We start from the raw sequence: 17,713 nt of genomic DNA, 5'->3' as shown, positions 1-17,713 counted from the left end.
GCAAATTGAGTTAATTGGACAAAGATTGAGAATATAATTTTAAATATTTAAAAAAAAATTTATATTCCTATAATATATTAAAATTTAGTATTTATTATTATCATTATCATTATTATTATTTACAGAAAATTATAAGATTGAGAAGATTATCATTTTATATATTAATATATGTATTATTATTATATATTCTTAACATTATTATATTAATAATATTAATATAATAATGTTAAGAATATATAATACTAATAACAATTATATATTTATAATAATATATCATAATTATGTTTTATAATATATTAAAATGCATTTATTATTATTATTATAAAAATTATTGCTGATTGGGCAAAGATTGAGAAAATGGTCAGCAGTTAAACTGGAAACTATAAATTCACTGGTTTTCGTTTATATATAAACCAGAAAATTTACAGTAATATTTTATATATAAAACTAATTAATATTGTTGTGTTTTTTTACATTTTATTTTACATTTATTGTTATATATTAATATATTCTACTTATTATTCTATTTTTACAATATTATTTATTGCATTTTGATTATATTTGCAGTTATATTAATTGCATTTATTGTCTCTGAAACAGTCATAAAAATAAGTATAAAAATAAAACCAGAAGATTTTCTAAAGTTTCCCATTTATCTTAAACTTTTCTAAAGTTTACCGTCAATAAGGAAATGCTCCAGCAAAGCTATAGAAACTATGAACTGTTAATAATACATAAAAGTAATGAGACATTTTACTGCTTTAGAAGAGAAGGTGATACTGTCTGACAAGGATTTAAATCGGTTAATTAAGGAGCCATAGTGGATCTTTCATATCTCCTGTAGTCTGTTTGATTTCCACAGCACCCAGATCATGTTCCTGGACTTTCAACAGCGGCCTGACGCCGTTCTTGAAGCAAACCGGTCCCAAATCCCCAGAAGATTGGGGAATGAAAAGAGATGTAAAGTTTAGATGTGTGGCAACAGCTAAACGCAGGGTCAGGTTTCTCAGAGCCCTGGCTATATTTAACCTACTGATCTAACACCAGGCAGAGAGTTTAAATGCCACCACTGCAGTTGGTGTGGAGCAGTTGTCGTCCACAGATCTTCTTCAGCACGAGCTCAGCTCCGGGGGAAACACCCACACACGCTCGCAAGGACCGTAAAGGACCTATAACGCTTTCAGAGAAGACACAGCAGAGCCGGTGGACTCTAATTCCAGCAAGACATGGAGCTTTTCGAGACCAACCCCTACTTCTTCGCAGACCAGCGTTTTTACGAAGGCGGCGATAACTTCTTCCAAACCAGGCTGACAGGAGGCTTTGACCAAGCAGGATATCAGGACAGAAGCTCCATGATGGGCTTGTGTGGAGACGGACGGCTGCTGTCTAATGGAGTGGGGTTGGAGGACAAACCGTCTCCATCATCTAGCCTCGGTCTGTCCATGTCTCCTCACCAGGAGCAGCAGCACTGTCCGGGTCAGTGTCTGCCTTGGGCCTGCAAGGTGTGTAAGCGCAAGTCGGTGACCATGGACCGACGGAAAGCCGCCACACTGAGGGAGAAGAGGAGGTTGAAGAAGGTCAACGAGGCCTTTGAGGCTCTTAAGAGGAGCACGCTCATGAATCCCAACCAGAGGCTGCCTAAGGTGGAAATCCTGCGCAGCGCCATCCAGTACATCGAGAGACTGCAAGCGTTGGTCAGCTCTCTCAACCAGCAGGAACATGAGCAAGGAAACCTGCATTACAGAGCTGCAGCTCCTCAAGGGGTAAGTGAAGCTTGGGGGATCAGGGGCAGGTGTATGGTAGGATTTTTCAATGACTTCTATGCTGTCAAGCAGGACTATACGTCCAAAACCTGCAAAAGTTATTGGAAAATGCTTCATATTAATTAAGTGGGGACTCTTGACATTGTACAGTTTAGTGGGAATTTAATTACCTGATTTTTCTATTGTAAAAAACTAAAAGACCTTTCTCTAAAAAAGAGCCCTTAAAGCTGTATGCATTGCAGAAAAAGTTAGTTTTTCATTTAAATTAAATAAAAACTAATAAATTAAATTGCATTTTAAATTGAAGGCTAAATACAGCCTTAAATGCAGCTTGCATTGCAATAAATAACTAGTTTTTTTATTATTTAAATTAAAATAAAAAGATAAATTACATTTTAAATCAAAGACTAAATACAACCTTGAGTGCAGCATGCATTGCCAAAAAAAAAAAAAAAAAAATTCCAATAAAAGTTAAAATTGAAAAATTAAATTAAAAAAAATAAATACATTTTATGTACATTAAATATTATAAAAATTAAGTCAGTAGTTTGCATGTTTCAACTTCAAAGTCCAATTCTCACTTTCAACTAGTTGCTTATTAGTATGCATATTTCTAGAATATTGGCTGTTTATTAGTACTTATAAAGCACATATTAATGACTTATTCTGCATGGCCATTTTCTTCACACCTTAATCATACCCAATACCTAAACTTAATAACTACCTTACTAACTATTAATAAGCAGTAATTAGGAGTTTATTTAGGGCAAAAGTTAATAGATAGTTAATAGTGAGAATTGGACCGTAATCTAAAGTGTGACCAAAATGTTCAATCAAATGTGTAAAGGCAGATAATAGGTTGCCGTGTGGCTTATGATGGTTGTGAGGGTGTTGGGGTCCCATGGTCGGGTGTGGTAACTGGTGATGTGACTGACAGTAGTGTGTGTGTGTGTGTGTGTGTTTGTGTGTAACAGGTGTCGTCCTCCAGCGAGCAGGGCTCTGGTAGCACCTGCTCCAGCAGTCCAGAGTGGAGCAGTGCGTCGGAGCACTGCGCCCCCGTCTACAGCTCCACCCACGAGGGTAAGACCACCACACCTACACTAACTAGCCTGACAAATATGAAGGATCAATTTAACACAAATAATGCATCAAGAAAACTTATTTCAAACCGTATTGTCAAAGCTACAAATTTCCTTATTTTTGAGGTTTGAACGACAAACGCAAACATGTGACAGTGTTTTCAACTGTAATTTCCTCAGATCTCCTGAATGACGACTCCTCAGAGCAGACCAACCTGAGGTCTCTGACCTCTATTGTGGACAGCATTACAGGAACAGAGGTGACTCCAGTGCCCTATACAGTGGACATAAGCAAATAAATGAGGAGGGTGAACCTACCGTTAAGTTCAGATCACCTTTCACCGACCATAACAGCACTATCTACGACACCCAAGGTGAATGAAGAACCTTTTAAAAAGTCATAAAAGCCTTGGGGGCTTAATTTCCAGACAAATCTTGAGGTCCATATGATTATATTTCCAAATGTTTCTTATCCCTATGGAAGAGATTGTGGAATAAGAACGAATTTCAGATCAGCCTAATTCCTGCTGAAACTTAAGACAGTCAGGCTGGGTAAATCATATTTTCATAATTTGTCCTTTTTTTCCTCTCAATTCCTTTATTTTTTCATTCTGTTTGTGTGTGCTTTATGCTTACCAACAAAAACATTTGTGGGTCCAATGTTTTACTTCTGGTTTTGACCAATTTCTGCTTAATTTAAACTAGTTCCTAATGCCAGTCATGTAAATATGTTCCTATTTTCTACAGAGTGGTTTTGTTATTTTATTTTGTATTTTTTCTGTGTGTTTGGAATAACTTATTTGGACTTTTATAATAAAGATTGTTGTGTATTTGTATATATTCATTTCTAATCCTATTTTCCGTCCTCTAAAAATACTATTTTCTTCTTTCTTTGGCTGATTTAATCATCAAATTTATCTTTTTGTTGGAAAGTACTTTCCCAGCATTCCCATTCATTGCTAAAATATGCTTCAGTTTAGGCTTGTGTGCAAAAAAAAAACAAAAACAAAAAAAAAACAACAACCCAAAAATACATAAAATGATTTATAATACATAAGGTAAATATTTATTTTATATATTCATATATAATTATTTATGACAGCTTTTTACATTTAAAGTGAAAAGAAAAAAAGAAAAAAGAAAAAAAACTCTGACCAGTACTAAAACAAATATCACAATAAAAGAAAAATTCTCACTTGTTCAACCACATGCTTTATGTGGAATCTGCATCTACTCTATACAGAATTATATACATAAATCAGCTATTTACACACACATTAAACCTGACATGCACACAAAAGAGAAAGAGCTAGAGAGAGAAAGAGCTAGAGAGAGAAAGAGCTAGAGAGAGAGAGAGAGAGAGAGACCTGCACCTGTTTACAGTTCACATTACTGTCAAGAGCTACAGAAACAAATTAGCGTAAAAACGACCATCACAGAAGAACACGCTGCAAAGCAAGAGGCTTCAGTTACTCCACCACTGTCGCATCAGGAAAACGTCTCGGCATTGTACTAACGCTTGGTCCTCGTCAAGGCATTTTTTTAGCAAGCCACTAAAGGATCAAATAGATATTCAGCGAGCGTGCTGAACATTAAAGAGGCATTTAAAATGAAGCAGAAACAACTAAATTGGCTGTGAGAGGCTAGGCACAATTGGCAGACCGAGGCTTAAAAAAAGAGCAGCACACCACAGGATTTCAAGTTCAAGTGTTTGAGTGGTGATATATTCCTTTAGATCTGTGATAATGATGATTGAGAGCGAGAAAGAGAGGCAATAGATGCTACTGTGATTGTCAAGTTTAGTGGCATGCATGCTCCACCGGACGCCCCAATGCCAACAGTGACCCACACAGCACAAACAAGACTTAATCATCATTCATTCATTTAAAATGATATTAAGAATGATGATTTTTTTTGTGTATAAAATGAAAAAACAGTCACTTATATTAATACTTTTTTTTTTTTTAATAGAGAGCACTTCTTAAAGTAAGAACATGATTTGTCAGCATTGTGTAACACTTAAAATACACATACACACGTTTTCACACACAGTACAGTAGCTGCCACGATAGCACGATACATCCTGTGAATTATACAGAAAATATTGTCTTAAAAAAATGAAGAAATGCCCAACGCACTCATAACTGGTTTGGTAGGTAGGTACCTCAAGAAACATTTGCTCTCGTGGTGGTTCAATTTCACGTGGTGGCACCAAAAGAGATCATATGTTCTTTTGCAGGTCCTACGTGCTGGAAATCTTTTTTTTTTTTTTCTCCTGATGCTAAGTGAACTGAAGTCTATTGCTTTCCCTGATGCTTGACAATATTTAGCATCATGGCTTCATGCGATCTCGATGTCCCGGAAGTGTGTGGACCGAAACTCTACGTGGATAAGCACTGCTGATGTGAACACAAACACACGTTTCTCCAGTCACCACTGGTGTAAGACACCGACTACAAGTGTAACACCCTTTCTAGCAGACAAAGCTGTCTAACCGACAGGAAACAGTCACAACTGAGACTTTAAAATTCATATAATAATGATATATTCATCTCGATATACAAGTCTGATATATATTTCCATAAAAAACATAATAGCATAATTTTCTGTTTTTCATATATACATAGACGTTGATTAATAGTTTGCATAACCAAAGGGAAGAAAGCCTTATACAGTAAAATGCCAATGGCACACCCAAAAGGAGCAGACTAGCACTGACAGACTACAGGGTCAAGTACACCAGTTAAGTACGACCACCACAAAGACTATATAACCGGGATTACTGGGAAACGACTGATATGACGAGATTTCTCCTTTACGGCTGCAATGCGTTTCAAGAGTTCAAAATTCGTCTTTCTGTCCCCCTCTATTGCACGGTGTCCAAGAAAGCTCTGGTGTGGTTCAGGACAGGGGAGGGGCGGAGGTTAACCCTTCCCTCATCTTTTCAAGGTGTCCCCAGATTTTGGCATATTTCATTCTCGAAAGGCCGCAAGCATGTGTCCGTACAGGTAGTGGGAATGCACTGGCAGGGAAATGAGAAGATAAAAACCACAAAAAAATCATCAAAATTATATTTCTGAGGTATTAAAAACAGTTTGTTCCGGGTTTGAGCATGTCATGCGATAAAAAAGCAGTCATAGACAATATAAACACAAGATGTCAGCTACTTCTTTACCTGATATCATGCCTCTGTTGGTTTACTGGCAACACCTAAAAATTATCATGTCAATGACGAGTAAATAGAAGTTATTTTACGGAAGAATTCATGCAAGTGCTTTAAAAAATTATCAACTTAACATTCATCTTTTAAGTGAGATGGAGGGAAGTGAAAAAAAAAAAAAAAAAAACGCAAGGTCTAGAGAACCTTTTTTTTTTATATAAAAGTTGGACACCATTTTTTTCAGAATGCTGTATCATATGCAAGACGCAACTAAAAATAAAAGGTCACATGTCTGTCTGTTTGTTTACATATAAAAAATGGAAAAGCAGCACAGTGGAATGCAAAAATATATTGTGGATGAACTGCCCTAAGTGTGTTAGGGGCCATTCAGACAAAGCATGTTTTTGCATTTAAAAATGTAAGATGTAAAAATGACGCAAAATCTAGAGATGCATTTTTTAAAAGTTAAACAACATGTTTATGCTCTAAAACAAATTTTTATGTGCAATGCGGCAGATGCTACAAAAGATGCAAGGGTAACAGTCAAACTGTCAATATGCGTAGTCATTGTGCCTACATTTACATAGAAACACAATGGTAAAGCAGCGCAGTGGAGAGCAAAAATGCATTCTGTGTGAATAACCAATAAGTTATTCTGCTTTTTTTAAAGTTCAAAAGTCTTTTAATTTGAGTGCCACATCTTAGAACAGCTTGCTATCCGCGAGATGGTGCAAAAGATATGAGTCAAACATGTCAAACATGTCCATCTAGGGCGCTGTTTACACCTAGAATTAAGATGCATTTTGGTCGCTCGGATCACAAGTAGACGGTGGAGACACGTACCCGTTTACACCTGGTGTTTTAATTTGTCTCTTTTGTCCACTTTCAACCACTTCTGTCCTGATTTCTTCGAGGGGAGGGTCTATGGGCAGGTAAATGTATGGGTTTTTTCAAATCTTTTGATCTAATGGAGAAAATAAGCTTGCGCATATTAGCACGACCGGAGACAACGGAAAAACATACGGAGAGCAGCAGCTTTCGTTTATGCTCTGACAGCCGCAAGACGACGCTGAACGCTGTGAGTGCATGTTAGAAATCAGGAGTGGTGAGAGAACATTGTGCTTGGTATGTTTTTTCGTCTTCAAACCAAACTTGGGTCTTCAGCCTACAAAGTTTAAATATCCTCTGGCTAGTGTGCTTCCAATAATATTTACATGTGGTCAGTAGGCAGACAGTAGGCAGCCTTTTGTGGCTGTTCGAATGCGTTCGACCACATGAACCACGTCTACACTACGAAAGCAATCTGGTTGGATGAGTTTTCGACTACCTCTGGAAGCGGTTGAAAGTGGACAAGCTCAAAACGCTTTACACCACCTGTATTTAGCGTCGTCCACTTGTGATCCGATCAACCAAAAGCATGTTAATACCAGGTGTAAACAGGGCCTAGAGCATGTTTACATAGAAAAACAATGGAAATGCAGCGCAGAGAAAAGCAAAAAAAGTGTTCTGTGTAAACGGATCCTTATTCTGCTTTGAAATAGTTTTTCAACATTATGCTACAAATTCTGACAATTGAGCGTAACTTGAGCGAATCAAACCCAGAACAACACTTCAACAATTTAATAATTATAAAATCATAATTATAAAATGTGACACATTTTAATGCCCCAACACACAAATTAAATATATACTTGATTAAATCATGTAAAGAGAGAAAAGGTCATTAGTTCACATGTTCATATAATCCATGACACTGAATACATAATGAAAGGACAATGAAAATTGAAATAAAATAATGGAGGGCAATAATCCATTGCAATCAGTACTTCATATATAAATGTCAGTTCCTAGAGTGTTTACAGGATTATATGAACTTTCATTTTAAACTTTTATTCAATTCTGTTTTATAGAAGTTTACGCTACTTTGCTTTGTTTATGTTTTGAATTCAAGCACTTGAAAAGAAACTGACCATTCATGTACAAAAAAAAAAAAAAGCCACGCAAAAAATCTGAGCATCATTACCAAACCAGATGTGACGCAACGCTGCGTCATGCAGTAAAATGTTTTAGTTTAGTTTTTATCCAAACCAGCTTCAACGGCGATATTCAACGATTCTATTTTAGAAACAGTTTCTAATTTTTCTGAGACGCTGTGGCTAGAACAACAGCATAAAAAGTATGACAATGATAATCTCAGGTACCGATTATGTGCTTTATTTAATGTTAAAAGAATTTAATGTGAGTTTGAATATCATTCTGCATGACCGTTATAGCCATACTGAAAGTGACGATGGATAATTCACCTCAGATTTTGAAAATAAATTAAAGAAAACAGAACTGTTTAAACTTAATGCAATCAAACAAGTGTATTCCTTGACAAAGATTGTATCAGTCACTCAGTATGTATTTTTAACAATGTTAAAATGGTGTAATATTTATGAATTTGATTATGTACTTATCCATTTTGCTGTGAGTGCAGTGCGCTCTTCTGATTGGCTGTGATTTTTGATTGATTTCTTGTAGTCGTGTCATGTCTAGTGGGGATAGACAAATTGCTTGACGCTGGAATCTTATCGCATTGCATCTGGTTAGGAGATGGTGTTAAACATCTCTTACTGAGCCATCAGAGTTTATAGATGAGAGGATGAAGTGAACAGCTTACCTGTTAGTGTGAGTGCAGTGATTAGTAAAAGCAAGTTAGCAGGAGTAAGTCCTGACAGCTGAGGGGTCTAGTCTCTGCGGGGCCGGGGGACCGGCTGCTGAACCACAGAGACACAGAGGGGAGAAAACATGCAATGACATAAACTGAAGGACCCCGACCTGTGCCATTAATATTAGTTACTTTAACACATGCTTTCACCGTCAATATGCATACATGTTTTGCAATTAGTGTTGTAAGACATACTGTAAAAGAGAAGGCACTACTTGTTAGTACTGTACTGCAATCATTAAAAAGCAACGTGCTGAACTCATTTCACCCTTGTACAACACCCTGCCCCCCTTTCTACCTTCTGGTTGCAGCTGTTTCTTGGGCACAGCAGCCATGGAGTGGGGAATGGACATGGTGTTGAGCCGGAAGCCAGCGGGAAGAGTCTCTATGGACCCAGGCATCATACCCAGACCCTGGCCATCCCTCGGCCTGAAGCGCTTACGCCACGATGGAGACCTTCGGAATGACTTGTCATCACACTGTTGAAAAGGATGACATCATAACAACTGGGTTCAGATGTTGTCCAAAAGTATGACTGCACCAACATCCGTATTATTTCAAATATGGCAACAGAGAATGAATATGACAGCACAATGATTTAAAAGCTTTAGCTAATTTCCTCATTCTATGGGCAACAAATGTCAACGTTAATGATGAGCAGAGCATTCCTGGCTATTTCTGCAGAAGGGTCTGGCTGCAGACATGCACTCCCAGCTCACAAATGTAAAAGCAACTATTTGCCATTTTAAAATCATGATTCCGTTTCACTCTGAAAAGGCTGTTACACTGATAAAATAAACAAAATAAATGAAGAAATATTTTTATTTTATGTTTATGTTTCACTTTATAAAGCTGTTACACTGATACAATAAACAAAATAAACGAATATTTATATTTTATGTTTCTGTTTTACTTTGAAAAAGATGTTACACAGATAAAATAAACAAAATAAATTAATAAATATTTTTATTTTATGTTTCTGTTTCACTTTAAAAAAGCTGTTACACTGATAAAATAAACAAAATAAACAAATATTTATATTTTAGGTTTCTGTTTTACTTTGAAAAAGATGTTTCACAGATACAATAAACAAAATGAATAAATATTTTGTGTTTCTGTTTCACTTTGAAAAACATGTTACACAGATAAAATAAACAAAATAAATGAATAAATATATGTATTTTATGTTTCTGTTTCACTTTGAAAAAGCTATTACACAGATAAAATGAATAAAATAAAATGATAAAATAATTATTTTTTCCTATTTTATGTTTCTGTTTCATTTTAACAAACTTAATCTTTTGGTGAGCTGTATTCAAATCTCAAGATGTTTTTTTTTTTTTTGCCTCACTGTAGACATTTGTACACTAAAAAAAGACAATTGTTGAAATATATTAAATAAAATGATTGGTACCGGACATAAATAAAAAATCCACCCCATCATTTCTATAAAATTACTAAATAAGATGCCTTATCCTGAAATCATAAATGATTGTGATTGATCCATCCTGACCAGCGCTGACAAAGTAACAGGTAAATCGTGACAGTGCCGTTCTTAGTGCGTTAGCAGCTCTGGTCAACATTTTGCACCTGAATCATTATTTCTCCATTCAAAAGACTACAGTAAAAAAAAAAAAAAAAAAACGTTATATATTACCATGACAATCTTTAGTTACATGCTTTTGGGTTCATAACAAAACAAACACAAGTGGACTGCAGTGCATTTCCAGCTCCACTGCAGAGTGTTACTTCAGATGACCTGGAAAATTCCATGAATTTTAGCTGAAATCCAACCAGAATCCAAATCACCACCTACCTCTTCCAGGCGCCGGTCCGTTCCCAATGCTAAGAGGTTATTGAACTCCCTGTCCAGAATCTGCCTAGCCTGGAAGACACATCAGAGTTACAGGATTTAGGAAAGACCCTCAGTATGCTACACCACAAAATCACTATGTTAGAACATCACTCTATGTTAGGCTATCAACCTTTCCTAGAAAGGTGGGCAATTAAGGACCAGCTAGTGGCTTTAAATTGCTTTTAAACATCTGTGTGGTCCTCACCTGGGTGTTTTGCATGGGGATCTGTAGAATGAGGGCCAAGCTGCTGAAGTCAAATGTCTCATCTAAGGCAATGAGAGCTCCGTGCACGCCGCTTTCCAGCAGGTTATTACTGTATTCCTTCAGACCAATGTTCTGAACCCACTGCATCACATGATCATTGGTCCACACCAGGGTATCTGAGAGCGACAAACGGTACATGCATTTGCTATTACTTCTGCTAGACACAAAATGCTTCATTGGTTTCTAATTAAACTGACTCAAATTACTTGCATTATAGAGCCATATTATAAAATTTTGAATTTACAACAACGAGTCATATAAAACGAATTTGGTCAGACCACCTCTAACCCATGCAGTAAACATTAATGAAGCAAATCGTCGAAGAGGGCTGTGTTTACAACTGTACTGCAAATATCTGTGTTTAGGTGACAGTATACGTGGAGTGTGATCATTTTGCACAGCTGGCTAGCCTGCTTTCTGTTTGTTCAATCCTGTGCGCAATATGCTTAAGTGTGTGTGTCTTAAGCAGTTGGTGCGTGTGTCTTTAGCTATGAAGATGAAAGATTTTAAAAAGCTGTGACAGCTGTGTCAAGTTCATGTGTTATGCTGAAGTTCAGCCGGGCGCCGTCCCTTTAAATGGATTTGACACTAAAAAGCTCAGCTGTTGACCTCGTACATTCCTGCCACAAAAATGCAAATAACAGGTATGGCCACTAGATAGTGCTCTTCACTTCATAACTTAGAAGTAATGAATCCAGAGAGTGCAATGATAATTTACTCATACCTTTGATGTCATGTTGGAAATCATCTCTTCTTCGCTCCAACTCCTTTCTGTCATAGTTCAGCCGTTTTAAGCACATGATGCCATAGTGCAAACTAGCCCTGTAAGGATGTAATGAATCATTGCATGTAAAGTCTAGTTCACACTGCGGTTGTTAAAAATGAGCAATCAGTGCTATAGTTTACCGGTGGAAGCTGTCCACCATCTTGAGATGTGTCCGCAGGTCTTTCTTAGTAAGGTGGTCCAGCATACGAGCGTCCACCAAGCACTCCATGAAGTAGCTTCGGTACTGAGGCAGGCCGAGACTGGGCAGCCACTCGTTCCCGATCCACTCATGGTTCATGTCACCATATGCTAACGTCTGGGAAAGAAAAGAGACATTATTCTACTGTGCCTCTGTCAACTGGATCTTACATGGGTTGTTAGTTTAAACCGTCATTTTAATTCGATTTTACATAGAGACCCAGAAAAAAAAATACTTTTATAAAATATATAATATGTATAAAATATAATATAATAATAATATATAATAAAATATAAATATATATGATATATATAATATAAAATATATATTTATATATAGTAAATAAATATATAATAAAATATATTATATGTAAAATATGTATTTATAATATATAGTACAGTATTTATAATAAGCAGTGTTTATATTTTATTTACATATGTTATAATTAATATTTTTATTTTTATTCTATAAATATAATATAAAAATATTTATAGTTATATAAATTATTTTATATATATATATTTCAATCATTTAAAAAAATATTATAGTTTAATGTAATTTTAATAATACTAATAGTTTATGATATACATTATTTAATATATACTATAATAACAATGTAAAAAAATGTGTGTTTTTGGCAGCTAAAAATTAATATAATCTGTCATATCATCATAACTACCAAATTTGACCAATTTTACCTTCCACATACAGTATAACTGCATAAATGTGACAAACTGTGACAAATTTTCAACTCCATTTGAAAATCATATTCAATATGAAGATCATGCATTCTTTCTAAGCCTTAAACCATAAAGTCAGTAACAGACTTTTAAAATGAATGGTTAATGAAAAGGCAAGTGAAAACCACATATAAGAGTCATTGGAAGGCAGACAGCCAGCTCTCTCACCTGAGCCCAGCTTCCTTCCTCATTCTCCTGTCAGTCAAAGGTCAGAGTGACAGCGTGTTAGAGCACAGAGGAGACAGTGTTAGCAATGTGCTCCTCTAGCTAAATAAACTCACTGATCTCAGTTCAGTCAGAGTAAATGAAGTGCACACCAAGCAACAGCATCAGTGGTTGTTACTAAGTAACAACTATCGCAAATGCAGTTAAATATGGAAAAAATTTGCAAAGCAACAGGACATAAATCACACAGAAACATGCAAAAAGGTTTAATAAGCGCACTCTTTGGGTAGATTGCAGGGCGGAGGGGGATGGGGGTGTATTCAGGGGCAGCAGGCTGGGGGTTGTGAGGGCTGCGGAAGCGTGGCATATGCACAGCACCGCGGGCACAAGGGAGTCACCCAGATGGACTAACCATTTTGGTGGAGGTTGCCATGTTTTCCATCTCCTCGTGAGTCACCCACACATTTCCGGAAGACTGCACGGAGAAAAATAGGCACAAACACAAAGATAAATGATCACACATTGCATAGTCGTCATAAACACCTTTATGAGTGAGTGTTTACAGCAAAGTTCCTTTAAAGGGTAAGTTCACCCAAAAATGAAAATAATGCTATTTATTACTCACCCTCATGCCGTTCCACACTCGTAAAACCTTAGTTAATCTTCGGAACGCAAATTAAGATATTTTTGTTGAAATGTCGACACGCTGATTCACAACGCTCCGAAGCTTTGAAATCGGCCATCACTATATAAGTCGTTATTTTGTTTTTTTGGTGCACCAAAAATATTCTCGTCGCTTTATAATATTAATATTGAACCACTGTACTCACATGAACTGATTTAAATATGTTTTTAGTACATTAATGGACCTTGAGAGAGGAAATGTCATTGCTGGCTATGGAGGCCTCACTGAGCCATCGGATTTCAACAAAAATATCTAAATTTGTGTTCCAAAGATTAACGAAGGTCTTACGGGTGTGGAATGGCATGAGGATGAGTAATAAATGACATTATTTTCATTTTTGGGTGAACTAACCCTTTAAGGCAAGTCTGTCCAGTTGGCAGCCATGTTACAGCCGCCCCCCGGGCAGCTATTTTCTATGCATGTAATAGGCGTACATCTGCCTATTTAAATCTGTCTGAATGGGAAAAGACCAAAATCTTCAAAAGTTTTTGTTAAAATAAAAATAAATAAAATATTTTTATAAAATATATTGAATATATTATTTGTACACAAAAATGTTAAGTTAAATTATTTTTATATAATTATTTATGTAGTTTTAATGTTACATATTTTTTTAATATAATTATTTTATATAAATATTACTTTTATATAAACAAGCAAATAAAAAAATACAATTATAAAATAATGATAAAATTACATTAAATTAAAATAAAATATAATACAAAATTAAATATTTTATAAAAAATAATTTGCTAAAAATGTATTTACATTTTTGACACAAAATGTTAAATTATTTTTTATTCAATTATTTTTATGTAGTTTTAAAGTTACACAGTTTTTATATAATTATTTTTTATAAATGATAAAAACAATAAGCAAATAAAAAAATAAAAATTATAAAAATAATGACAAAAATTACATTAAAATAAAATAATAAAATAAAGGATTCATCTCTAATTTAAAACTATGGATGGAAATCTTGAGAAAAGAGAAAGTCAAGACATGACAGGAAATGATTTATCTTCAAAAGTGTTTGTTAAAATAAAAATAAATAAAATATTTTTATAAAATATATAGAATATATTATTTGTAAACAAAAATGTTGTTAAGTTATTTTTATATAATTATTTTTTAATATAATTTTATATAAATATTATTGTTTTATGTAAACAATAAGCAAATAAAAAATAAAATTATAAAAATAATGATACAATTACATACAATTAAAATAAATTATAATACAAAATTAAATATTTTATAAAAAATAATTTGATAAATTGTTTTACACAAAATGTTAAATTATTTTTATGTAGTTTTAAAGTTACAGTTTTAGAAAAAATAAAAATGATACAAAAATTACATTAAAATAAAAAAAAAATTTTTTTTAATTTATCTCTATTTTAAAACTATGGAGGCAAATCTTGAGCAAAGAGACAGTCAAGACTTGACAGGAAATTATTTGTGAATGGGATTGGGACAAGATTAATGCTAGATTCAAACCAGCAACTCCCACATGAGCACAGCATCTGTCTAGAAGTCACATTTTACCAATAAGCCAATAATGTAATAAGTCTGATATGTAATATTGTTACAATGACAAAGGAAAGGATCTGTGCTGACTAATTTTTGATTCATATTTGTTTTCAGTTTAAGACTGTTTGTGTGAAAATGAGCAGTTTTAGAGCAGGGCTCTTACTGTGCGTGAGGTGAGAGGAGCTGACGGACTCGTCAGTGACACCATTTCTTGGATGGCTAGTCTCAGTTTCAACCGATGCAGCGGGTTACTGATGCCGATCTCTCGCTGAATCTCCGTGTCCGACAGCGCCGACATGATGGCGCCGCTCTTCACATTGGCACGACACGCTGCCACGTACCAAGCTGGCATGCCCACCCACAGCTGGAGGATGTCAGAGAGAAGACCGTCAAGATGCATCTTCGTTATCTCCATCATCATCAGAGCGAGTAAGTAATTATCGTAATTATTGTCATCTGAATCCCCCGTGATTTGTGTGATTATAATCATGAAGATCATGAGTGCTGTGCTCATTACTGCACGGTGGGAGGGATGGTGGCTGATGTCTTTGTACCTCGAGCCAGGAGACCACAGTGGGGCCGTCCCACTGAGCAAAAGGAAGCCCTTTCCTCCTGGCATCCTCCAGCAGCTCATGCCTGTTAGAAGACAAAGAAAGGTCAGAGCTAAGGGGAAATACAACCCCAAAGACATCAAACTCACATCAGTCTGAACATATGAAGCTTTTATATGATATAGATCAATATATGTCCTTTTTCATTCAAAAGTTTGGGCTCTTATGCTCACCAGTCACCAAGGCTACATTTATTGGTATATCAAAAACAGTAATAATAGATGCAACATGAGCAGATCTAAATGCACTGCCGCAACCGATACTTTTCATTAATTTTCACTTTAAATGCCACAGTCATATTTGATTTAGTTTAATTGTGCATTTTTTGCCCTCGTATCTTGAATTTAGGGGCATATTTGTTCACTTTATTGACACATTTGCCACAAGCCCCTGTTAAAGGGACAGTTCACCAAAAAATGAAAATTCTGTCATCAATTATTCACCCCAAGTTGTTCCAAATCTGTATGAAATTCTTTCTTCTGCTGAACACAAAAGAAGATATTTTGAAGAATATGGGTAATCAAACAGTTGATGGGCCCCACTGACTTCTATAGTATGGAAAAAAAAATACTGTAATACTATGGAAGTCAATCAGCTGTTTGGTTACCGACATTTTAAGTAGAAAGTAATAAACAACAAATATTACATTTACAATATACATACAATATTAAACAAATCATGAATAAATGTTTTAAGGTTAAATGATAGCATATGAGAAGTACATCTACTGTTTTTGTGAAATTTTGAGTAAATTTTGTGTTTAAGTTCAATTTCAGTGACTACACAAGACACGTATTTCTTACAGGCTATTCTCTTGACATCATTTGTTTTTTATTAGACTGCAAAGGCTATCCAATTTCTTTTCCTTATTTTACACCCAAACAAGAAGAACATTTCGTTCTTAGCACAGTGCCAAAGAATGGACACACACAAACTCATCCACATGGCAGGTGCTAATTAGGAAACCTATTTTTTCTGTCACACTAATGGTCAGGGGACAGAGATAAGATGTGGAGATGAGGACAGACTCGACAGAATGGTAAAGTACACTTAAATGAGGCCCTGTTATTAGCCTACTATTAAGCGTTATTTGTAACTTGTTTATCTGCAGGAAATGGCACTTTGCCATCGAATTGATTGGTCATTTGCTTTAATTGAGCCGTGTAATTAGGTAATAAGGATTAGGTCAGATTAGTGAATGTCTCAGGGTGATTTGGTGTGCGTCAGTGTGAAGGAGCTGTATGAGTGAGAATCACAGAGAAGGGGAGACCTACTTTTTCTTCATCCTGCGGTCTCGCTCTGCCTGTGTGCCCAGTTTGCTCAAGGTCATGGTATCTCCAATACTCATCTCGAAATCTGTGTCACAACATATTCAAATACAGCTAGTTAAGGAGTATATGAGACATTAAAAAATGAGACATTTCCTGCATGTAATATGTGCGTGTGTTCGTTTTATGGTACCTGGAATGACAGGTGGTGTCATCTGGCCGTCCCTGCTCAGAGGCTGATCTAAACGCGCTTTCTCCTTCTTGCCAAAGAGACGGCCGATGGAGGACTTTATGCCCTTCTTTTTGTTGCCCCTAAGCAGAGAGAGAAGGAGAAAGTGAGAAAAAGAGAGACATTGTGTGACTTTTAGCACCATAATGGGTGTTCACACTGCCTGAGATTTGTGGTGACAAAGCAACTGGAAGTCATAATAAGCATAAGGATGATTATATAATTGCAGGTACATTTGGTGTCCAAAGACATTATTTTTTTATTTTTTCAAATGGTTATATTTTTTAATTATTTTAATTGTTTGGTACTCATTGTCATGGATCACAAGATGTTATAGGCCATAACAATATAATATATTTTTTTGTAAAAAGTGTCTCATATAGCTGTAATTCATGATTTCCTGATGTCCTGTTGATAACTCTGTTACCAAGGTAGAGTAACAGTGTTGACAATATGCAACAGAATTGACAGTCATACACAGAGAAACATACTCACTCTCTCACTCTCTCTCTCTCTCTCTCTCTCTCTCTCACACACACACACACACACACACACACACACACATACATACATGACTGTCAACAATGTTACTCTCCCTTGGTAACAGAGTTTGACAGTAACAGAATTGACAATGACTAATTCTGACAACAGGAAATCATGATTTTCTGCTATATACAACATTTCT

General features: G+C 35.5%; 2 protein-coding genes across 21 annotated transcripts in view; one reads left to right on the top strand and one right to left on the bottom strand.

Moving 5' to 3' along the window:
* Positions 1-446: 446 nt before the first annotated feature.
* myog (myogenin) lies at positions 447-3,726 on the top strand. Of its 2 annotated transcripts, XM_051913479.1 has the most exons (3): positions 452-1,763; positions 2,738-2,843; positions 3,023-3,726. In XM_051913479.1, the coding sequence occupies exons 1-3, from the start codon at positions 1,227-1,229 to the stop codon at positions 3,139-3,141; spliced, it is 762 nt and encodes a 253-aa protein (XP_051769439.1). In that variant the 5' UTR covers positions 452-1,226; the 3' UTR covers positions 3,142-3,726. The 2 variants fall into 2 exon arrangements, with proteins under 2 accessions (XP_051769438.1, XP_051769439.1); XM_051913478.1 differs by having other exon boundaries at positions 447-1,763; positions 2,738-3,101.
* A 147-nt stretch (positions 3,727-3,873) lies between these two features.
* The window catches only part of ppfia4 (PTPRF interacting protein alpha 4), a 118,755-nt gene continuing 104,915 nt past the window's right edge, over positions 3,874-17,713 (bottom strand). For 8 of the 19 annotated variants that reach the window (XM_051913461.1, XM_051913447.1, XM_051913453.1 and 5 more), the window contains 12 exons: positions 16,993-17,111; positions 16,806-16,887; positions 15,475-15,556; positions 15,084-15,284; positions 13,115-13,177; positions 12,706-12,732; positions 11,739-11,914; positions 11,557-11,654; positions 10,773-10,948; positions 10,529-10,597; positions 9,011-9,191; positions 6,163-8,536 (listed from right to left, as the gene is read on the bottom strand). In XM_051913461.1, the coding sequence (XP_051769421.1) occupies positions 8,421-8,536; positions 9,011-9,191; positions 10,529-10,597; positions 10,773-10,948; positions 11,557-11,654; positions 11,739-11,914; positions 12,706-12,732; positions 13,115-13,177; positions 15,084-15,284; positions 15,475-15,556; positions 16,806-16,887; positions 16,993-17,111 (1,390 nt within the window). In that variant the 3' untranslated portion in view covers positions 6,163-8,420. Of the gene's footprint in view, positions 5,865-6,162; positions 8,537-8,664; positions 8,762-9,010; positions 9,192-10,528; positions 10,598-10,772; positions 10,949-11,556; positions 11,655-11,738; positions 11,915-12,705; positions 12,733-13,114; positions 13,178-15,083; positions 15,285-15,474; positions 15,557-16,805; positions 16,888-16,992; positions 17,112-17,713 lie in introns of those variants that run through there. The other 11 variants (XM_051913456.1, XM_051913463.1, XM_051913464.1 and 8 more) reach the window with 7 other exon arrangements.

Source organism: Ctenopharyngodon idella, chromosome 11 (genome assembly GCF_019924925.1).
Source record: "Ctenopharyngodon idella isolate HZGC_01 chromosome 11, HZGC01, whole genome shotgun sequence".
NCBI lineage: Eukaryota > Metazoa > Chordata > Actinopteri > Cypriniformes > Xenocyprididae > Ctenopharyngodon > Ctenopharyngodon idella.
This window is presented reverse-complemented; position numbering and strand designations above follow the sequence as displayed.

Excerpts from the sequence above, each read along its gene's own strand:
- myog (XM_051913478.1), top strand. The coding sequence starts at position 1,227 with ATGGAGCTTTTCGAGACCAACCCCTACTTCTTCGCAGACCAGCGTTTT. Across the intron at positions 1,764-2,737 it reads GAGCTGCAGCTCCTCAAGGG|GTGTCGTCCTCCAGCGAGCA; the intron begins GTAAGTGAAGCT and ends TGTGTGTAACAG.